This window comes from Paroedura picta, chromosome 9 (assembly GCF_049243985.1).
Source record: "Paroedura picta isolate Pp20150507F chromosome 9, Ppicta_v3.0, whole genome shotgun sequence".
Lineage (NCBI taxonomy): Eukaryota > Metazoa > Chordata > Lepidosauria > Squamata > Gekkonidae > Paroedura > Paroedura picta.
Genome location: NC_135377.1, coordinates 35818253 through 35842799, shown reverse-complemented (window position 1 = coordinate 35842799; position 24547 = coordinate 35818253). Strand labels below are relative to the sequence as shown.

Genomic DNA, 24547 nt, shown 5'->3' with positions numbered 1-24547 from the left:
ACACCATTATTAATTCATGCATCTGATAATATAAGCCTGCCAAATCCCTCAATAATTCAATGTCTTGACTTCTAGGTGGTAGTTCACTGTTATTTCATATGAACGACGTTAAGTTATATAGGTTGCATTTCATCTTAATACTCAATCTTTCACATGTAAAAATGGTAACTCAACATGTCATGATGATGAGCATGAGACACTGGTTAAAGCGGAATGCTAAGAACCAGCTACTGATCATTAGTTGTGCTGTCCACTGGCAGATATGGATTTGTCAACTGTAACTGTTTATATTTCTAATCTGTGGAAAGATTACAAGGTGAAGGGGATAGACTAAGTGCCTAGAGGCTAAAGAACAGCTGTATGAACTGTGAAGCAATTCCCAGAATTAACCTCAGAATTTTGAGTCAACAACAATTATCTTTATATTACAAAGCTAAACAATTAAAAATTGCCAGAACAGCTATAGTCTGTCACAAAATATATATCATGGGTTACCTTGGATACAAGGCTTGCCCTGTAAGCGGCTAGCTGCTTCAAATATTCCTTCTTAGCAGCTTCAGTTTTCTTTTTGTATACCTGAAAGAAAAGGGAGAACTTTAAGTTGGCATGTTTGTTTTGATTTAAAGTCTCATCATCTGCTTTACAATATCATATTTCTCTTCCTTCTTTATCTTTTATAATCTTATTTCAACAAATGAGCAGATGAACACTTAAAAGGTACAGGTACAAAATAATGGCAACTATGCAAGAACTAGTAAAATGGATTGTAAAACGTTGGGGGAAAAAATCAACCCATTGACCGACCGTATCACATTTTTAGGAGTACTATTACAAGCATATTTTAGAAGGACCAATTGTTTTTACATCTTACAATGCTCGGATTAATACTTCACTGCATGGAAATATTTTCTGCATGGTGGAATGTCCACGCAGTGACCACAATACACAAGGTCATGTGGGCTGCCAAACAGTTGGCCATCTGGCTTCCCAGAATCATTTGCCTCTCCATGTCACTGTGGCTTGCACTGGCACAGAGAAACTCCACACAGATAGGATAATTCACAGCTTTCCCACATGACTTCAATCATAGACCACTGCCACAATGAAATTTACAATAAATTTTCATGTGATAACTCATCAGGCTATATTTGGATGGACCATTGCTCTCCGTCGTTGCTTTCCGCTCTCTCAGAGAAAAAAAATGGTGATAGCTTTGTTGGAAGTTCAGAGGAGAGAGCCGGGGGAGGGACTTTGCTGAAACCGCAACAATGGGAACGCACAGAACTTTTTGAAACTGTTGCGTATTGTTTGCAAGAGTGTAGCGCTTTCCAGAGGGTGAATCCACTTTTGGCGATTTCCCTGGAAGCGCTACAACTAAGCGCTTTTCGCGGGTCTGTTTCAGGAGTGTGGCAGATTGTGTGCGACGTCTTGCGGAACTGCAAATTAGTAGCATTTACAATTTGCCACACTCCTGCTACATTTAACTTGTGTGGAATGGGCCTTGGTATGTCTCACTATACTGTCTTCAACAAATTATCCAGTCAACAACATAAATAAATAGGAGTATTGGAATTTAAACATCGAAGGCAGTGGGATGAATTGATTTACATATACATTTAATCTAAGCCTAACTGAATGGTGTAATGAAACCTTAATCCTCATTTTCTGAAGCAATGCATGCTTTGAAAGTCCAATTTATAATAATACAGAAAAATGTGGTAGTCCTAATATTAGCAAAACTAGAGGGCTAAATGATGCAGTAGGTTAAATTAGCTAGTAGTTGGTACTAGACCTGTTTTTCCTACTTGAAGGAGTCTCAAAGCTACTTACAATTGCCTACATTCCCTCTCCCCACAACAGATACCCTGTGAGGTAGATGAAGCTGTGAGAGCTCAAACCTGGTTCTCCAGATTAGAGGCCACTGCTCTTAACCACTACACCAAGTCTGTCTATAGACACTTTCCTATGAGGTAACTACTTTGCATTAGATCTAGACAGGGAGTGTCACTGTACTTCAAGATGCTTCACTTTTCAACAACTAGCCACTCCTATTCTTCAACAAACACGTCCCTTCCACTCAGCTGCAGGGATGATATTTCTCCAAACTTGAACAGGTGTTATATTCAAGAAGACCAGAGCTCAAAAGACTAACAATTACCTCCCAAAGAACTGTTAAAAATTAACTTTGTGAAATGATCTGACTCTCATCAGGGACAATTTTAGTAATAGATCTATTGACAATAACCAGGCAACATAATACAGAAGGAATCCAATTCCAGTCACAGGCCTTTGGGCGAGAGGATACAGGCAAGGACAGAGATGCTTAAAATTTGATATGTCTTTCAGAGCTAGGGATGTGCAGTAAGGTTCACTTCTTGCAAGAATCCAATAATAGTAGAAAATTTGAGATTGAAAGCATGCTAAGGATGTGGAGTAAGGTTCACTTCTTGAAAAAATGCAGGGATAGAGGTAGAAACTTTGAGATTGAAAAGATGCTTATTGTTTGTGTTGTCCAACGTAACTGAAGTTGAACTGAAGGGGAGAGGAAAATCAGTCCCTCAGACATTGTACCAAGATGCTTACCACCCATGCTTTGGGTAAGGCACACTTTCTCCATCTTTAAAACTGATCTCCTTTGACCTTCATGTTCCAAAGTTAAATCAGAGCAGTTGTATCCGAGAGCATACACATACAGCTTCTAAGCACATTTTCAAGCTGCAGGATTGTTCATGACAAGTGGTGCCATGTTATCTTCATGAAATGTTCTTTATTCTTTTAAAGCTGTGTTTTCAAGAGCATGCAGGTCCTTCTGATCTCTGCTGGGAAAACCCAGAGGTTGCTTAAAAGGATTAAAGATTTTGCATCCCAGGGAAACATAAGATCATAACAGAGAAACAGGCATCCTAGGATACTAAAGCTGTAAATATCGGGAGAGGAATAAAAATAATAGATTGGCTCTAGCTGTGCAACGGCATGCATGCATTCTTTTGCAATTTCTTCAGATTACAAAGCTGAGCTCATTTTGCTTCAGAACAGATTTATAACAAGTTACATTTCTGAGTTGATTGTTTGTGGTTATTGCTAAAACGTATTGTTTGTTTCAAGGAAATGAAACACCCGTTAGTTGACAGTTTCTTCCCTAGCAGCTAAAATTAAATTTGCCTGACCTGAAAGAACAGGCAAAAATGCAAATTTCAGCTCTCTGTTTGACTACATCTGCATAATTTTTGTTGTTTTATTTAAAAAAATAGAATCCAGTACAAGTAAAAGATTGCAGAGATTTATTCTGCCATTTCACATTTCATAAGACCAATCAATTGTTGTTCTATTCAATGTTGCATGCAGGCATTATTGCTGCACCCTATCATACGGATATCATGCAGTTATTTCCCATCCAGCTACTTAATGGTACTTCCTACTAAGCAGTAGTAAGCAGTTTCCATCTTACATTGAAATTGAGTTGCAAAAAAACATAGCATGATTCTTGCAAATTTGATAGGAGAATATTATGATTGAAATGGGGGCACTCTCACAGGGTATATATCAATTACTGAAAACAAAAGAAAAACATGATTTAAAAAAACCATAAATCAGAATTTTCCATTTTAAAACAAATTGTTATATAATATTAAGCAACCCTTAAAATACCCCAGTGTAAAATGAAATCTGATTAAAGCCTACAGTCCTGATTTCCCAAAACCGAATCCATGATTCTTTACTAAAGACTAAAGATGTACTTCAGATTTAGTTATCATTCTATTGTTTTCCTCCTATAAATCTCTCTTGATCTTCAAGCTCTCATGTCCTTCTCCCAAAATATATTTAGAGTCCAGTGGCACTTTTAAGAGCAGTAAAGTTTTATTTCACATCAAAATCACAAGATGTCATAGTCCCATTGTATACGGCACTGGTCAGACCACAGTTCTGGAGGCCTCACTTCAAGTTCAAGTGAAGCTTTGTGAAAGGCACCATTAAAAAGTCATGTACTGTACTGTGTGCAGTTCTGGAGGCCTCCCTTCAAGAAGGACGTAGATAAAATTAAAAGGGTACAGAAGAGAGCGACCAAGATGATCTGGGGCCAAGGGACCAAGCCCTATGAAGTTAGGTTGAGGGGCTTGGGAATGTTCAGCCTGGAGAAAAGGAGGTTGAGACGGGACATGATAGCCCCCTTTAAGTATTTGAAAGGTTGTCACTTGGAGGAGGGCAGGATGCTGTTTCTGTTGGCTGCAGAGGAGAGGACACGCAGTAATGGGTTTAAACTTCAAGTACAATGATATAGGCTAGATATCAGAAAAAAATTTTTCACAGTCAGAGTAGTTCAGCAGTGGAATAGGCTGCCTAAGGAGGTGGTGAGCTCCCCCTCACTGGCAGTCTTCAAGCAAAGGTTGGATACACACTTTTCTTGGATGCTTTAGGATGCTTAGAGCTGATCCTGCATTGAGCAGGGGGTTGGACTAGATGGCCTGTATGGCCCCTTCCAACTCTATGATTCTGTGATTCTATGATTCAAGTTATGAGCTGTCGTGTGCATGCACACTTCCTCAGATACAATGTTATGGAATAGATGTAATCAGCTCATTTCCTACCCAGTTGCATGATTGGTAGTAAAAGGTAAAGGTAAAGGTATCCCCTGTGCAAGCACCGAGTCATGTCTGACCCTTGGGGTGACGCCCTCCAGCGTTTTCATGGCAGACTCAATACGGGGTGGTTTGCCAGTGCCTTCCCCAATCATTACCGTTTACCCCCCAGCAAGCTGGGTACTCATTTTACCGACCTCGGAAGGATGGAAGGCTGAGTCAACCTTGAGCCGGCTGCTGGGATCGAACTCCCAGCCTCATGGACAAAGCTTTCAGATGGCTGCCTTACCACTCTGCGCCACAAGAGGCTCTTATGATTGGTAGAGAGGAGCATAAACAGCTCAGGAATCGTCCCCATTCTTCCTTCTAAACAGCAGCCATTTCTGCTCATGGAAAATGTTCCATAAGCAGAATAAAACTTTCTTTTTTCCAATGCCTGCTGCAGTGCCAAAGGCCCCCCAAATTCCTTGTGGATGGGGGCCCCAGGAGCAGTATTTGGAGGACATTTGGGGCTGCAACAGGGCAGAGAGGTGAAAAAGTTGTGTTCTACGGACCCTAAAGTTTCGCAGGGCCTGCAAAATGGCACTCTTCTACCAGGCATATGGCTGAGACCATGGTGGACTATAAATAGAAAGGCCTCCCGCTCCTCATCCTCAACTCCTCCCCATATAATACCGCATGCTATATTTATTCATTTATTTATTTAAGCTAAAGCAGTGATTAAAACAATCAAATTTGTATTCAGATCAATCTCTCCAGTAGGCGGTAGTAGAGTGTTTTGTTACTGACTGTATACAAGTGTTTGCCTCTTGAGTAGGGAGGCCACTTTATTGGTGGCATTTGTGGGCCTCAACCTGTTGTCTCCAGTCCAGGTAGGCAGTGGAGAATGTTTGGGCAGGTAGGGGAAGAGGGGCTGGCTTGTAAATTGTATTTTAAACTGTGGTTTTATCTGTAGTTTATTGTGGGCAGGGCCAGTTCGGGTGAAGGCCCAATAGGAAGGCACAAAGAGCCTTCTGATTGGGCCCTCACCAGGACAGGACAGAGCTCTACCCAGTCAGGATGCACAAAGCCTCAGACAGGTCACACCCACTCAGGACTTATGTCCAATCATTGGGCCAAAGTTCTGACAGGACCCGCCCACCCAACCCAGCCAGGGGCAATCTGGAGACATCACTGCCTGTCTGCCCCTGACTGTCCTTCTGAAGTGACATCAATTAACTCATCTAACTAAAGACCCAACTTGCAACTGACGATCTGTCTTCAGCATAGAATATATATTGAAGGAAAAGGTCTACTGGTTGTGGAACCATGCTGATGGTGGGGCAGGAGACAGCACACGGGAGCTGGGAACCAGCTGTGGTAGTGATCCCCTGCCCTGGCTTCCAGTCTCACAAGGGATCTTGTTATCACTTCTGGGCTGCTACAACTGGCTTCCCACTGGAGCATCAGGTGCCCACAGTGCTGATTGGCCTAAGTGGTGGCCCAGCTTCAGGGAGGGCTTGCCTGCCCCTTTAAAAGAGCTGCAGAGCAGGGAGATCCTCTTTTCCTGCTCCAGCGGCTCCAGCATTGAAACAGGTTCCTGGCACGTGGTTTCTGCAAATCCCTGTGTCAATTTAAAGGAGTGGCTGTGGACTTAAGCGAGGATGTTGCTTCAGTGGCTCCCACAAGTAGCTGGTATTACTGGTGGTTCTTTGGAATGATTTTAGAGGTTTCTATTTGTTTCCAGGGTCTGGATGGGGGGGGGGGGTTGCTTGTGATTTTTCTTTTAGAACATTTCAGAGTGTATTCTTTGGATTGATTTTGGGGGCTGAAGTATGGGATTGCTTTTTATTAAAGAAATGGGCACTGGTACCTCTGTGCCATTCCAGCAGCCGTCAGTCTGTTTGAGACTAAGCATTGCTATCATTTGTTTTTGCCTTCTGCTTGAGGTTTGTCCAATTTGTGCTTGTTGCTGTTTTTTGTAACAGAGAAAGGATTTTTTTACTAAGTTTATTGTTTTGCTGCTCTTTTGGAGGCTGCCCCACCTGTCCATTTTATAAGTGCTGTACTGATGGTTTTCTTTTCAAGTTAGCCTTAGCATTGTCATCGCACCTCCTCGCAAGTGAGTGGCAAAGGTGGCAGGGAGCAAGAAACAGGGGAGGACTGCAGTTGTGGCTGTACCTGTTCAAGTACCTGCAACTGGGACTCAGGTCCTTTCTGCCACTATGTATCAGCATGGGACTGGGGGGGGGGGGGCGGTTAGGTGTGCCTTGAGGGGAGGTTCCTTACTGGTAACCCCTGTGGATTCAGGGCCAAATGACACTTATGGGGCAGGTTCCTCCCATGTTTCCTCATCCCTTACTGCTCCAACTGGTGTGCACACTGGTGGGGCAATTTTGGTGCAGTTCTCAGCCCCAGCTAACCCTGAGTCACTTCTGGGGGGGCAGGCCAACTCGCAACTCCATGGCCAGCCTCACGGGCGTTCCCATGCTCCCCCTTTTGGTTATAGCCTGGTGGGCAACAAGAATTTTTTTTCTTCTCAGGGCATTTGTTACATCATTTGGTGCATGTTTTGGAGGTCAGGTTCTTAGCAGGAGATGCGGCAGCTATTGCTTACAATAAGGCCTTTAGGGAATAAGCATTTCAGAATGTCCACGCTAGATGGGATATCAGAAATGTGGACAGGTAGATGGTTAAGATTGGGACTTGTGTTTGGCAGTGTGTGGATCAGGATAGGTGGAAGGCTGTGGTTAGGAGCTTGTGCAGTGTACCTCCCCCAGATGGAGGCCTCCTTAAGAGGTTGCATGGATGTTCAGCCATACTCTACTTGGGCAGGGCTCCCTGGCTGACATCTACAGGGGACAGGATGGGTTCCTACCTGAGATTGATGCCTGCAGGACCCACCTTAGCTGTTACATCCTCGAGCCTTCGGGGGGAGGCGGGGTATAAATATAAATATAATAATAATAATAATAATAATATAATAATCCCTGATGCCTGGCATATACCCAGTCTGTGGGATGGCATATATGTAGGTCCATGAGCAGGCATTTGGGCTTGGACTGGGCATTTGGGTTTGCGCATTTGGCCTTTGGGCATGCTTGCAGTCTGCTGGCTGCAAGATGGCTGGATCTGCCCTCATTTTGCCCACTCATTTGTATATCAATAAAAACTGTGGCCAATTTTTTGTCAATTGATGTGTGTATGAGTCATCATTTCTGTCTCCATGAAGAGTCTGCTTGCTATACAATCAAATATTATTATTATTATTATTATTATTATTATTAATTAGATTTATTTCCCGCCACTCCCCATAGGCTTGTGGCGGGTCACAATAGTCTTATCCCCATTAAAATACCCATTAAAAGACTTTAAAAACAATCCCAACATGGTGGAAGCTCTCATTATTCCTATCCCCTGCTATCAGAGCGGCAGGGAGGGTGGGGAGGAGATCTAACTTACTAGGTCCGGGGGGGGGATGCTGGCACTCATTCGCTGACCCCAGCCTCAACCAAAAACCTGGCAGAAGAGCTCCATCTTGCAGGCCCTGCGGAAAGCTGGTAAATCCCGCAGGGCCCGCAGCTCACCCGGGAGCTCATTCCACCGGTAGGGGTCAGGACCGAAAAGGCCCTGGCCCTGGTTGGCCCTCTAGGGCCAGGAACAATCAGGAGATTCTCCCCCGCTGAGCGTAAAGCCCTGCGGGGGATATAGGGCGGTAGGCGGTCCGTCAGGTATGTGGTTTTTACTCAATATCCTTCCACATTAATGGCCTCCAAAACTCTTGGGTCCTATATTCCATTGAAAACCAAAACCTGTGCGTCCTACAATCAGACCAGACCATCATAATCTACAGCAGGGGTAGTCAAACTGCGGCCCTCCAGATGTCCATGGACTACAATTCCCAGGAGCCCCCTGCCAGCGAATGCTGGCAGGGGGCTCCTGGGAATTGTAGTCCATGGACATCTGGAGGGCCGCAGTTTGACTACCCCTGATCTACAGACTTCAGAGTAGACATGAAAAGTAGCAAGCACTGTCAAGAACCATTCTGTAAATGGCTCCATTATTTCTACAAGGGGTGGCCAGCATAAATGGTTCGCAAGAAAGACAGGGATGGACAAATCCAGGGAGAGGTTCTTTATTATGGCCCAATATGCTTCACAACAGACTTCCTTGTGTTAATTTAATGAAAGAGCTGCATTAAGCTAAGAGAACTAACCCCGAGGCATCTCCTAAGAAATATATTCAGTTATTCCAGAAAAATGATTCAGAACTTAGGTTACAATAAGCAAAACTGTTTTTGTGCTCTGTTTAAACAACAAATATTTCGCCACTGTGATATGAATACAGAAATATTTTTTTTAATGCCAAGGGATTTGTACTGACAACTTTAGCATCAATGCATCCATGTCCTATTCATCTCCCATTCACACCTTTCTAGCCATTCTAATGCACACTCAATGTGCATTAAAGGTATCTACATTACATGTGCATAAAGTAGTGACCCGGTTGTTTAATGGGGAATTCATATAATGGCCTCACATACATATTCAACATAGCTACTTGGCACTTATGCAAGTAACTCATGTGGCAAAATGGCTTTTGTCTACCCTAAAACCCATAGATTTAAGAAAATATATGAAACAAATTATTACTTCATTTCAAACTTCTGATTCTTCTCCTACATTTATATCTAGACTGTTGCAAAGTGCTGATCACATTTACCGTATTTCTGCTCTATCAAAAGCACCCAGTTTCATAAAAATGGCTCAAAAGCATCTGCTGTTTAAACAATCTCAGGAGTGCCCAACCTTATAGCACATGGGGGCCACATTAGAGTGCCCAATGCCAAAATGTAAGAAAATTATTAACCTGTCTATTTAGAACATAAGCACACACTCAGATGTCAATGAATAAATGTTAACTTGACTGCATTCCACATCCTTATCTGCAGTGTGATTTTTGTAGTTGTTTTCTGTTAGCCAAAGCATTAAAGTTCAAGTGAAGCTTTGTGAAAGGCACCATTAAAAAGTCATGTACTGTACTGTGTGCAGTTCTGGAGGCCTCACTTCAAGAAGGACGTAGATAAAATTAAAAGGGTACAGAAGAGAGCGACCAAGATGATCTGGGGCCAAGGGACCAAGACCTATGAAGTTAGGTTGAGGGGCTTGGGAATGTTCAGCCTGGAGAAAAGGAGGTTGAGACGGGACATGATAGCCCCCTTTAAGTATTTGAAAGGTTGTCACTTGGAGGAAGGCAGGATGCTGTTTCTGTTGGCTGCAGAGGAGAGGACACGCAGTAATGGGTTTAAACTTCAAGTACAACAATATAGGCTAGATATCAGGAAAAAATTTTCACAGTCAGAGTAGTTCAGCAGTGGAATAGGCTGCCTAAGGAGGTGGTGAACTCCCCCTCACTGGCAGTCTTCAAGCAAAGGTTGGATACACACTTTTCTTGGATGCTTTAGGATGCTTAGAGCTGGTCCTGCATTGAGCAGGGGGTTGGACTAGATGGCCTATATGGCCCCTTCCAACTCTATGATTCTATGATTCTATGTAAATGTTCACCTGTAAATCTTGAGATACACTTGGATTTTACAATTTTCATCCTTGAAAAAGTTTGGTCTCAGATACACATGGTGTCAAAGATTATGAACATGCTTGCAACAAATTTCTTTGTGTAGATAAATATATCAGGTAGACAAGAACAGATATCTTGCAGACAATTTTCTTTGTAAATGTCTCATTGCAAATCAATTAGTTCCATCTGAAAAAAAGTTCAGTACTACATAAAATGGATTCTGAAACATTCTTCCTTCCTTCCTATACTTATGGCAATCAGTGAATCTGTTCTGGAAATCTACTTGCAATAGGTTCCAATCTTTGATGTGTTTTTTAACACTGAATTGTAAATTCCCATCTTTCTCAAATTTTAGTCCATTGCAATATGAGAAGTTTGAAAAGTTACCTTCAGTTATTTGCTTCATCAAAATGTTTAGTTTTGCTTGAAAGGCTTTTAATTCAGAATACATGTCACACACAAGCTTTCCTTTCCCCTGTAACCTTAGATTCAGTGTGTTCAGATGCTCTGTGATATCAATTAAGAAGAACCAAATAAAAGTCTATTAAAGGTCGTAACCTTTTCCTTTTCCCCTGAGAAAGACATCAACCTCATAATGAAGAGTGAAAAAATATTTGAGGACTTTGCCTTCACTAAGCCACCTGACTTATGCATGGTACAAAACATCTCCATATTCTGCATCTATCTTTGAGAGAAAATTTGAAAATTGACAACGAGTAAAACCATGATGTCTCATTTAATTAATGCTGGATACAACAATACACATCACACTTTTCTACTGAGGAATCTTATTACCCAAGGCATAGTTATGGATGATGTTGTGAGATTACATAGGAAGTACACCATTTATTTTCAAAATCTCTTCACTGATTCTTGCAACTGTACCAGTTTTACTGTACCACTATATTTCTTGCACCATCAGCTGTGATGCTTTTCAGTGTATTCCAACTTACACCATTTTTCTACTGATTTATACGCCTTCAAGGATATATTTCCAGATTTCAAACTCTGCAGTGCACACAATTCTGTAATTCTGAAGTTGGAATCTATCCCTGATAAAAATTAGTAGTTGAGCAGTGTCTACAATGTCATTGTTCTCATCTAATGCTAAAGCGAGAAAAATCAAAACTGTTCCCCTTGACTATCAGTGACATATGCAGCTCTTCTCCTCGTCCTTCAACATGCCTGGTGATTGTAGGTAAAGATAAACTGACAGAACTAGCACAAGTTACCTTATCAGGGCACATTTCCTCCATTACTTTAACCATGCACTTTTAACAATTCACCATCAGTGAGTGGTCTACTACTCTCAGCAATTCATTTAGCAACATGATAGCTGGCCCTCACAATAGACAGGTTCTCCTCAACATGCTTTCTAAAACTATTTTGCTGCAGAAACATTGATTTTTTAAGAGACTTTATCTTGTTTACTTGTACATCTCCTTGATATATTGAGTAGCTCTTGTGACAGGATTCAAAATGCCTTTTAACATTGTACTCCTTTAATACAAAGGCATATCAGGCAAACTGCTTTATTCTTGTTTAAAACAAAACAAGTACTCAGTAGTCCATCTGCAATTTTTCATTTCTTTCAAAGAGCTCTTTATTTTGCAGACATCTTCTTACAGACATTTTTAGCAGAATGGCAGTGGCAGAGTTTCAATATAATAAAATAAATAAAAATACGAGCAGTTTAGTTTAGGGGCCTAATTTTTCCCTTTCCTATCAAATCCACCCTCCTGTAGTTGCTATTTGCTGGGATTTTCATTTCAGCCATGGCAAAGAAGAGGAAACCCCTGCCTTCCTACCCCCTGCAGTTCTTATCCACTGCAGTATTGGGCCATATGCACATGCTAGGAAGAATTTTTTAAAATAGATTATGAATTTGACTACCAGGTGGCAAAGCTGCAATTCTAAGTACACTGAATACTATGAGATTTATTTCATAATAAACACAGAGCCTTGAGATTTAAATCTACACATATCAATACTATAAAAATTAGAGTCCCTCCAAAAAAGACAGGTAGAGAGAAAGAGTGAATAAAAAAGCAGCTTTTCACCTGGAGCAGAGGATAGGCCATACACATACACAGCACTCACCACTTGACAGCCAAGCCTCGGTCATGAGCAGCAAAATGTCAGCCAGGGAGAAGGAGGAGAACTTGGCTGGAGGAAGATGTGGGGAAGGGAATCCCAGAAGCATCTCTGCTTCTTTCCACTCAACTCAAGGGGCCACTCATTGGCTCCTGCAATCACACATACATGAGTGGGTGTGGGAAGAGAGGTAGAAGCAAACAAGAAGTCAGAGCAACCAGCCCTTGCTGAGGAAGGACAAACACTTTTGCCTGCAGCAGCAACCACATCAGTAACCCTGGAAGCCACTTGCACCTATTCCACACCAGCTGTGCTGCGCCAGACTATTGTGGGGAGTTTGGGCTGGGGCAGTTTGCCCAGCCTCTTCCTGGGTCCAGAAGAAGGAGCATTTTCCCTGCCAGACCAATTCTGTTTCGGATTTGTGCCTCCAGACAAGGCAGCAGGGTAGAGAGGTTCTGCCACGTTTCATGGTGGTGCGTTGCGTTTAAACTCCCCCCCCCCCCCAAGAAGGTAATAAAATAAAAAAATGACCCAGGTGCTCCACAGCACCAACTCAGTATTTTTGTCCCCTCTGGGATGCCATAGTCAAGGAGGACAAGAACTGTGATAAGCCCAAGGTTACTCAGCTGGCTGCATGTGGAGAAGTGGGGGATCAAACCTGATTTTCTATGGCTCTTTAAACAAACCTGGCTCTTGAATCACTACACCACACTGCCTCTGGTTGCCACACCCTAGAATGTACCATTAGAAGGTGCCTTAAGGCAGGAAGAACAGTGTGGATCTGAAGAAAAGTCCCTTGAGGGTCATAGCTGCAAACAAACAAGTTTGAGGACTGTACAGAAAGAGCTTGAGGGCCGCATGTGGTTCATAAACTGCACCTAATCTACATTCCTTGGTGACAGATCATTAAATAGATCACTGTTTGCTTTTTAAATGCCCAACATGCTTAAAATAACAGTGATCTAGTCCAGGCTAGTTGTGTGGCTGAAGCCAATTACTCATGGGTTGAAAAGGCCGAGGGAGAGCATATGGAAGCAGGGCTAAACCCCATTTCCACATGACACCGACGGCAGCCCCAGATTGGGCCCCTGTTTGCTGTGCCCAAAGGGAATGTGGAAGAATTCCCTTTTTAAAAGCATGGGCCAATGGGGCTTGTCCAGCAGCAAGCCCATGTGGACAGGGAAGAGCCAGGCTTGCCTATGGTGGCCCAGAGGGGGCAAAAAATGCCCCATTGGATTCACAGCACTTCACTGCACTGTGGAGCAGACAGGAGCTTTAAAATTTTGTTGCGGTTGGGATTCCACACAATCTTACCTTCCTGAAAAATAACCCCCTGCCCCTCCCCCCGTGTGTAGCTACTGCCACGTGGAATTGGCCTCAGCAGTTTCATATAGAACACAGCATGAATGCACACTGATGACACATTAGAGAAAAATATTTCTATCACATAAAATTTCTACACCAAAAGCATTAAAAGCAGCATTGCTTTGGGTGCAATTGAAATCATTATGACAAAACGGCACATGACTTTAAAAAATATTTTTTAATGCTTAAGATTTTTACACTTATTCGTAAGATTTTAAAAGGTGCATGGGTAATTGTAATGATCCACTCTTTGCTGTATTTTGCAATATCAAGACAAAATCAACCATGGACTACAATTAATCTGGGAAACCGTACAACTGATTTAAAAGTAGGTTTCTCTGTTGGCAGATGTTTATAGTCATTAGGATGTTTATCAAATTTCAGTATGCTGTTATAGAGGCACCTTAACCATTTTGATTTCCTAACAGTAACCGAGTGAAGAGAGTCTCCTTGTTCCTAAGAAAAATAATGGAAATTATCTCACTAGAACAGCAATGCCAAAATCTCCTGTTATAATTTCAAACTTCTTCTAGCGAATAAGTGCTAAAAATATGAATGGAAAGATCACTGGAAGAATACTGACAAAGAGGTCTGTTTGAAGACCACAATGTTTTCAGTGCCAACTTCTCCATGAAAATGTAATCCATAAATCTCTTCTATAAAAATCCCACTCTTCTGGAAAAGCTCTTTCCTCACTTATAGTTGTCCTGTTGAGCTTGTGAAGAAAATTCATATGTGCCTATGGATGATATTTGCTTAAGCATAGCTTAAACACAGCTGGAAAGTGCCAGTATAGACAAAAATTGTTCCTACTAGAATGATACCATTCTGAAAAAAATAGATGGAAGGAAGCAAAAGACCCTTTTTGTTTGTTTATTTTAAGAGAGGCAAAATTTATCTTCCATAGGCAAATTAATTAAAGCTAGTCTGTGGCAATAGTCTGGTTTGTGGTGAAATAGATAGGGTACTTTGAACCAACAGACAGGGCAGATTGCAAGTACTAAAGCCAAAGAGTGCTTTTAATGAAATTCTGGTTATGAGATCTGTAAACATCTACATTTTTGAGTGTCAGTGTCTGGGAGTACCAAGATACAACAGCCATTACATAACAATACCCAAATTTGCTATGTAAACTAGAAAATTCTTTCATATCTGCCATAAAGTGTTGAAACAGAATATTTGATAGAAACACCTGAAAAGAAACCAGATTATAATTGTGTAATACTGCAAATCATCTTCAGTCTAGGAATGCCAAATGGGAACAATACCTGGCTTACACTAAAACGTTTGGATGGCTGGTAAATACACAAACTGGCATTGTACGATCATCAGGATATATATTTCACCAACCTATGTATGTTCCTGTTCATTAAGCAGTTACATTTGGAGCAGTGGAAAGCAATGAATGACCAACACCTCTAAAACTAACATTTTTCTATGTTGAAAAAGAGGTGCTTCTTTAAATAGGGTGGGGGGGAAGAGGCTGAAATAAAAACAAGAACACAAAAATAATATTGTATATATAATATATTTTATGTGGGTTTTAAATTCTATCGTAAACTGCCACGAGCTGGCAGGGTCCGGAAGCGGCAGTCCATAAATATAAACATTAAACAAACAAACAAACAAACAAATAGGGAAATAATAGGAAAAATGATTATCTTGTTACATCAATAATGGCTTCTTTTTCATCAAACTTGGTGGTATTCACTTCCCAGTCCTTAAAAACAGCTCACAATGTCAACTTTCAAATCAATTTTAAGTTAAAAATTAAACTTCTCCTCTATGAACAAACGAGATTTTTATGTTAATAAGAATGGGGAAAATTTATTAAGCAAGATTAGCTTTAAGGAAAACTGACATATTCAGTTATATTAAAAACTGACATACATATTTTGTTTCCCTACATGGGTAACTTCGAAGATGTAGTGCTTTCATTCCACAGACAGTTTTCCAGATAATAAAATGTAACTGATAATGAATAAAATATGAATGAATATCATGGAGATGAAACTGAATTGTCACACTTAGAAATCTTCTAGAAGTTTGTAATCCTATTGTTCTAAGTATATTGTCGGGGGGGGGGCGGATCTTGTCATAAAGACAGGTATAGGGGCAAACAGCATTGTTGCCAGCCCATCCTCTCTGCTCAACAGACAGTTGGGTATACAACAAATAAAACACTGGTTCTGGTTGACAAAACTGTCCTTTCCTCTTCTTCCATCATTGGCAGGCAGGAGGCTAGTGCTGGCAGAAGAAAGATGCAACTACAAAGCTCTTTGGCTTAAATTTGGCCACAGCATTTATTGCATAACAAAAACATCCCCCTGGAGGGTTGGCGCAGCATGGGAGCCAGTACTAAGCAGCCCGCTGGCTACGCCCTCTAATCCACATTGTAAAGGAACACATCATGGTCCCCACTGGGAATACATGATACCCCTACTTGGATTGCTAAATTGGGAGACAAACCCATAAAAAGAGTCAAAGGGCGCAAACCTCCTTGGCTTAATCTTTCTAGTTGTCTGGTCATTAATGATCAGCACTGTCCACCCCAGTGGGTATTTAAAGGGGCCCCTCCACTTGTGGGGAGTCCGATCGCACACCGGCTCCCCATGAAATTGGCTAACTTCCATGCAAATACCCCACTGTGATGAACAAACAAGTAGCAGGAAACCATAACAAATGTGAAAAGGGGAAACGGGAGGATGGGTCACTTGCCTGGAGGCCCAGCGGAGAGGCAGGAAAGCCCTAGGCAGCATCTCAAGCAGACGCTCCTGGCCCTGCCCCAGGAGCCACACGGAGCTGCCGCATCTTCTCCTGCCCACCCTCTGCCCTACCAAACGGCGGCTCGGGTGAGTCCCCACCGCTCATTAAAGAGAAGAATCCTGCAAGCCAGGAACCAGGGAAGGAAAGCTTTCAGCTAGGCAATCCATGACAGAATTTTGTTAATTTCTGCCAACTGGAAGAATCTGAGTTGGCAGCAAGAATCAGGTAAGGTAGGCAAAGCGGTTGCGCACCATATTCTCCTCTGTTCACAGAACAATGTGCTATTGTTATATGTTACCTTGGTCTCCTCCCTAAGAAGTACTGTAGATGTTCAAACACCACAATCTAGTCTCTCTCTCTCTGGCTAATAAACTAAGCTAATTTCCTATGCAAACTTGAACAATTTCTTTGACATGTTTTACTGTTTTTCTGCGGCTTGGGCAAAAGGAGAGAAAGAGCTTTTTCCGGTGGCCTGCCTGGCTCAAATATTAGTCAGTCTCATTTTCAGCAGCTCACCACTCTGTAGGAGAGGAGAGAGAAAAAGTAAGGTCTCTCTTGCATCTTTCTTCTTCCACCAATTTATATTTAGTATTTCTTTGACAGTCATCTTTGGAAAAAAAAAGGTGGGATATGAACTAATAAATACATTTGACTATAATCAGCCCTAGAATAACACCAGAGTAGAAAAAAGGGTATAAGCATGCAGGGTGTCTCGTACTTAAAGAAAGCTAATTTTAGTTATTCTTTCACATTTTAAAAGCAGCATTCTTTTGTAATGATCCTGGCTAGATGTGTGGAGAATGAAGGAATCCTATGGGTCATTGTAGATATAAGCAGGTGCGGTTTCTTCTGGCAGAGATAGTCTCATAAATGGATATTTTTGAGGCACAGCTGCTCCCCAAATAACTTACATAGGAGAATGGCTATTCAGCAGCAATAAAATGAAGAACCACTAGGTCTCTGTAAAATGGCAGTATGCAGAAAGTGAACTACCAGCCAAAACCACAGTAAATGTATTAGAGGATCAGCAACAGAGTTCCAACTTGATATTATCCATGAATATGATTTTGGTTCAAATATTAAAACAGGCCTCATAAACAGTTTGCATATGCTTACACAGCATTAGGCATTTCTGGGACTAAATCACAAGCCTTAGAAAGCAGTTAATTGGTACAACAAAATGCTAACAGCAAGAGAAATTTTAAAAGAACCTAGAAGGTCTTCAGATTCCTCAAGTAATGGCCAATACACTTGGAGATTCCATCTGATGATAAAGGATAAGCTGTAGCATTTGTCTAGTGGGTGTTTGAGCACCAGTGAGGAGTAAATGATTTGATTTTGTGGGCTCAGAGGATTTGTCAGCTGCCTCAGAAGTATAATTCTAGCTCTTCATATCCCTGCTGCTTCTAATTTAGCAGGACAGGCTCATAATTGAAGCAAATTAACTATTTACACTTGCCACTTCTACCAGGGGAAAGAGGACACATCAGCAGGAAAGACTGAGTGGGAAATTAAATCCTTCCCACTTGTGTCAGATCTGGCCTTATATAAACACATTAACAGTAATTTCATGAGGCGTCAAACATAGGAATAAATACTGAGGGATAAAATAATGAGGTGTTGCTATTGAGCTGAACTGTTGCAGCGAATATTACTGAGAACAAATTATGCAGCCTGAAAGAAAGCATATGTTATAGTACTTCAACAGCTCCCTTGCATGTCTGATCTGATCATAACACCTTGGTTCCCTAGGTATTCAGACCTGTCTTCTGCTACAAGGACCAAGTACAAGACTTAAGTAAACATGCTTACCAAAATTTGCATATTTGAGGGCAAACAATTCCTGAAATGGCTCAACAGACACCAGTAGTGTTACAAAAAGAGGTGAACTTTGTGCGGTACTCCTTGAGTGGGCTTTCAGATCCATTTTTAGCATAATGGCATGTTTTATTAAAGTCTTTGGCTGCATCCATGAAGTCAGTTACACTAATGTAAACAAGGACATTTTGTTTGTAATTTGTTCAGTCTATTATAGCCTTGCTTGGTCACCAATTAAGAACTGAAAGTATTTATACATCTGGTTCTGATTTTAAATGAATTTAAAACAAATATTTCAGGAAAAAACCCTACCTACACTGCCTTTTAAAGCCAGGCTTATTCAAACATAAATGTCTGTTTGAAAACCAAAAAAAGAACTCTCAATCTCTCTTTCTGTTCTTCAACATGTTCAGCTATTGACTGCCATGTACACGACCATCCTCTCTTTAGCGAAAATGTGCATAAAGAAAAATGACTTACGGAAAATTCCCTACAAAGATCTCAGCGTACAAGAGCATGCTATGCCTGGAAACAAAGGAGGGAGAAATGGAAAAACAGAGAGCATCAAACCAATGAAAGAAGAATGATTGTAAGATATACAGTCAGTACTTAATCTGTAGGTTAAGAACTGGAAAGGTTAAGAACTGAAATGGACAGGACTGGGGCTAATTTCCCTCTATTTATTTAGGATATTTCTATGCTGCGACTTCACAGTCCAGCACAAAGTAACATACAATGAAAACCCCGTCACAGTACTAAAAAAAAATGGCCATTGGACATAAGCAGCATAAAAGCTATGTGGAAAACAGAAAAGCTAATAAGATAAACTCCCAAACTGAAGCCTGTGTAAAAGCATGTGTTTTGTCCCTGTGCCTAACAAAATAAAGGAGGCCCCAGGTGAGCTTCAAGAGGGAGGCCATTCCAAAGGTGAGATGCCACCACAGAAAATGCCTCTAGTTCCTACCAACCTCTCTCAAGGCAGGGGCACAAAGAGCATGGCTTGAGCGATAGATCTTAACTGGAGGGCTGGAGAGTATTGGAAGAGATGGCCCTTCAGGTACTCTGGCCCCAAGCTGCTTAGGACCTGAAAGGTAACAACCAGCACTCTGCATTGTGCCTGGAAACAGATGGATAGTCTGTGTACATTGTTCAGCACAGGGGTAATTCAATCCCTATAATCATACTGACAGTAGCTTGTCTGCAACATTTTAGACCTAGGTTTCTGGACTGTTTTCCAAGGCAGTCCTATATACAGCATATTACTGTAATCTAATGAGAATGTGATGAGAGCAGAGCATGAATCACTGAGGCCAAACCATGCTATCTGAAAATCAGCCATAGCTGGTAAACCATGTGGAGTTGATAGAAGGCATTATGTACCATCAAGCAGACTTGAGTCTCCAACCATAGGTGAGGATCCAGAAGCACCCTGAACTACAAACTTCTGAATTCTCTTGTTCAGGAACAGAAGAACTGGAAATGGACACAAAATATTCCTCAAATATTCCCCTCCAGGTGGGGCCTGGAGATCTCTCAGAATTATGACTTGTCTCATATTTCCATGTTTCCATGAAGAATATGGCTGGACTATGGTATTATACCCAGTTGATGTCCCTTTCCTCTCCATATTCCACCCTCACCCTCTGGGAATTTCCCAGCCTAAAACTGGCAACTTTGTTACAGGAAACTGGGTGTGATCTTTGACTCTTCCCAATTTATGGAGGAACAGATTGCATTCTTCCAGTTTGGTGTAGTGGTTAGGAGTGCGGACTTCTAATCTGGCAAGCCAGGTTTGATTCTGCGTTCCCCCACATGCAACCAGCTTGGTGACCTTGAGCTCGCCACAGCACTGATAAAGCTGTTCTGACTGAGCAGTAATATCAGAGCTCTCTCAGATTCACCTATCTCACAGGGTGTCAGTTGTGGGGAGAGAAAAGGGAACAGGATTGTAAGACGCTTTGAGACTCCTTCGGGAAGAGAACCAACTCTTCTTGCTGTTCTTCCACCTACGCCAAGCCAAGCTACTCACACTCTACCTGGCTCCAGAACACCTAGCCACAGTGATTCAGGCTACAGTCACCTGTAGGCTGGATTTCTGCAACTCCCTCTATGCAGGCCTACCTTTATCCCTGACCCGGAAACTCCAGCTGGTGCAGAATGCAGCAGCCAGGGTTCTTACGGGTACATCTTGGAGTGCCCATATCCGGCCCACACTCCAACAGCTGCATGGGCTACCAGTTGACTATTGGATCAGGCTTTAGGTTCTAGTAATTACCTTCAAGGCCATACATCAGGGGTAGTCAAACTGCGGCCCTCCAGATGTCCATGGACTACAATTCCCAGGAGCCCCCTGCCAGCATTCGCTGGCAGGGGGCTCCTGGGAATTGTAGTCCATGGACATCTGGAGGGCCGCAGTTTGACTACCCCTGCCATACATGGTCTGGGCCCTGAGTATCTGAGAAACTGCCTCTCCACCTATGCCCACCAAAGAGCTCTCTGCTCTGCAATCCTACACTCCTCTGCTACCAATAAACAGGTCATCCCTAGCCCTAGGGAAGCTTGTCTATCAACAACCAGAGCCAGGGCTTTCTCAGTCTTGGCCGTCGCCTTGTGGAATGAGCTGTCAGAGATCACCACGGCCCTGCTGGAACAAAACTATTCCACAGGGGCCTGCAAAAAAGGAGCTCTTCCACCAGGCATTTGGCCAAAATGAGTAAATAAGCCGCTACAGAACAGACTGACCAAACTATTGTTATTCAATTATGTTACATCGCACTGTTTGTTGTTATTAAGTATTGTTATATTACACTGTTAAATAAATTTTATACTGAATGTTCATTGTAATGAACTGTATATGAGAGTTATGATGTAAACTGCCCTGAGCCGAAAGGGAGGGTGGTATAGAAATATAATAAATAAATAAAAGTACACAACAATAAAACAAAATTAGCACAATAAACTGGGTAGGGGGGCTCCTCTAAGAGAATCAAACTGAGAACTATAAGAATAGACGCTGGAATACTTCACGGTGTAAGCACGGGTCTACAACCAAATTAGGTGCTTTAATGTCATGCATAAATGTCCCCACATCCCAACAAGTCTTCCAATAACTTTTCATGTCTTGGTCATGCTAGTATGTCTATTACTTTCTTTGGGTGTTCCAATAGCACTGTTTTTTTGGAGGGAAATCTCCTGCAGGATTCCTGACATTCTGCATTTCTACAATTTCAATGCTGTCTTTTTCAGGTTTTTATTTCAAGCAAGGAGAGCTGTTAGAGCCCAAATTATGTTGTTATATGAGCTTTAGTCTGAGTACACTGCATTTCTTCAGAAGCCTGAAGCCAGCAGCTATCTTATAATACTGAGATATAATATATTCACAACTTACAGAAGAACTTCTGTATTGAAATGGACAAATAATCCATTCAAGTCAGATTCTGACTTCAAGCAACAGAGGCTGCTGTATATATTAAAGCAGGGATGGGGGAAGGGGATGTCACTTTAATGTTACCTGGAAAACCGATCCACTACCCCAATATTGGGCCACTGCTTAGCAGTCACAATCTAATATTACTGCTTAACAGAAAACGAGCGTGTCAGGCAGACCTCAAATGGCAGACCTTGGTTTGCTGGAGCAAAAGCCCAAGCAGCCAGTGGCTTCAAGGATTTAAGATTTATACCGCAATAGGCAGAGCCTTTTCAGATTACATTACTTTGTATTCTTAAATGGAACACACTTTTGCCTCTCTGTAATTTACCATGAGAAACTGCCAAACGCCAGTGATTAACACAGCTTTCCTTTAATAATTTGCATGCTCCCATATGCTAAGTCAAATAAACACAGCTGGAAAATGAGAAACCCCTGGATGTTTCTGTCAATTAGTGTAACATGGCTGGCAAATACCAGAAAGAAAAGCAGTGCATGCAATGTTTTCTGTGTAAATTCTAAGAATTGAGGACAAATTAGTTCATCTCTACAGACTGCCTATTTGTGGAAAACTCCCTGTAAGGGAAGAAGGGTGGATTTTTTTGGCATTCTTGGACTCCTTCCAGCTTTCCCTTTCCTGGGCTGCAGGAGCCTTCTTATCTCTCCCCAGCAGTACATGCAGCAGGGTGAAAAATGGGAGATCACAGCCTGAAATTAAGGGGTGGCAGTAAAAGCTTTCAACAAATGGTGTACAGCAAGTAGGTGGAAAGGTAAGGGTACAAGAAAGCTTGCTAATGCAAGAAGACAACTTTCATGTTCATGATACAGTAAAGAAAGGCTTCAGATATCCATTGTTACTCAAGGTTGAAGCTATGACATTGTGTACATGGCTCCCATTCCCTTTTTGTACAGTGTTATCTGTTCTGCCTTCAGATGCTACGGTGGGCAACTGTCTCTATGGTGCCCTAATTTCCTGCCCGTAGTCTTTGTTCAAAAATTGTTCTGTACACTTGAATTTTGAAACACAATCCTACAACAAAAATGAATATTGTCGGTTGGATCCTATGCCACTGTTCTGTAACTGATGGCCTGGCTCAGGTATGCTATCAGTAAAACCAAAACTTTGTGCTGTTTTAAGGGCAGAGCCCTGTATGGAAACTGGAGGCTGTTGCATGAAAAGCACAGGTAACTCTGATGTGATTTCCATATTAAGATATGCAGATGGCCTTAGGGTTTCCATCCTGAACTTCTTCCTTATCCTCCTGTATGGCCATTTGAAACCTAAAATGGCTGTCATGTCCCTGTTCTTTTTTTGGGACTGTAAAAAAGACTGAATAAACGCCAAAGGACTTTTGGGCCTCTGGCACATTACCCTGATAGGCACATTGCCCTGATAATCCTTGATAACCAACTATAGTATTTAAGTGTAGTCCTAGTCTTGAAGCTTTTGAATGTGCCCTCAACTACAGCACAAAAGTTCCTTAATCTTGAAAAAAACAACAAAGTTATGAGCACCTGCTTTCTTTGCAGGTTTAGTAAACATAGGGCAGGTAAATGATAGAAACAGGTAACTGATCAAAACTGAATGTTTAATATTGCAAATGTAATACCTGCTAATTAGTTTCAGGCTTGTGGGATCATTACAGATATTTGAAGTTCCAGGCAAGAAGTGAAATATAGTGTTTACAGAGGATGGCAGTGGAAACATCCAGGTTCCAGTTTGACCGTTTATGCACTGGAAGATTCATGCCGGGCTGCAGGCTAGAGTTTTAGTCATGGCAGGTTGCCCCACCTCTTCCTGTACCCACATGGGGGAGCATTTGACCTGGTGCACCTCATCCGGCCCGGATTTGTACTCCTGCATGAGAGCTGGGGCAGTCAAGTTCCCAGTGCATAAACGGTCTTTGTGACATTTGCTGGCTTAATTCTAGTAATAAAAATAGCTGCTGAAAAATAATAGATAAATCATACATTTTGCATTTACTACCGAGTGAATCAATTTCATGCATATGGAAGTATAATTTGGTACCTGTTTTTGTTCTTCCCCCAAGCCATCCCACATGGAAGCCACAATTTTAGAGACTTCCCCAAAAGTAGCATTTGGGTTTTGGCCTTTGATGGCTGCTTGAGTATCTCGGAAAAATAATGCATAGGCAGAAACAGGCTTCTGTGGCTCATTGGGATCCTTCTTCTTCTTCTTCTTGGGAGTTTTGGGTTTTTTCCCCATATCAGAAGCAGGTCTTTTTTCTCCACCATTGACCTGCAAAGTAAGTACAGACTACATTACAAACACACACACAAACACACAATTACTGTAGAGAAAACTAAATCTGACGTTCTTTGTCAACATGCATTTGGTGGGTTTGAAGCTTAAAAAGATATTTCAATTATATCTTTTTTATAATAAAAAATTTCTGTTATCATACATGCTTTCATCTCTAAAATGCATTTTAAATATACTGGATTATATAACTTTGCTTTCTGAAATTCATTATGTATTTTTTTTCATATAGTTACAGCTTAGCTTTTCATCTTTTTTCAGATATTATAGCTAATGGCTTGACATCCCTCTGAAGAACATCACTATGCACTAGCTAGTAGTTCAATTACAGAGGAAATCCACAGTGGGTGGGTGGGGGAAAATCTGTTTTATGGTATATTTTTTAAAATCATGTTATGGGATTAAGACAAGCTTAAAATTCAGTTCATCTCCACCTTAAATCAAGACAGTTGAAAATTTGTTTGTGTAACATCAGAACTATGATACGGAGAAAAATATCCATTGCCAAGACTTCAACTCAAAATCATCCCAAGGAGAACTGTTTGTACAGAATCAACATGAAAAGTGAAAGTTCTCTGTTTCTGGTTCACAGTAGTCTAGCCATTATACAAAAGAATCGAAATCAGTGGTAGAAAACATTTTTCTTAAATTTCTTTGATAATA

The 24547-nt window shown here is 41.5% G+C and overlaps 1 protein-coding gene across 1 annotated transcript in view; it reads right to left on the bottom strand.

The window, feature by feature from the left end:
* The window catches only part of TOX (thymocyte selection associated high mobility group box), a 235531-nt gene that overhangs the window by 22095 nt on the left and 188889 nt on the right, over positions 1 to 24547 (bottom strand). The window contains exons 5-6 of the mRNA XM_077352333.1: positions 23633 to 23863; positions 496 to 576 (exon numbers count right to left, since the gene is read on the bottom strand). Of these exons, the coding sequence (XP_077208448.1) occupies positions 496 to 576; positions 23633 to 23863 (312 nt within the window). The remainder of the gene's footprint in view (positions 1 to 495; positions 577 to 23632; positions 23864 to 24547) is intronic.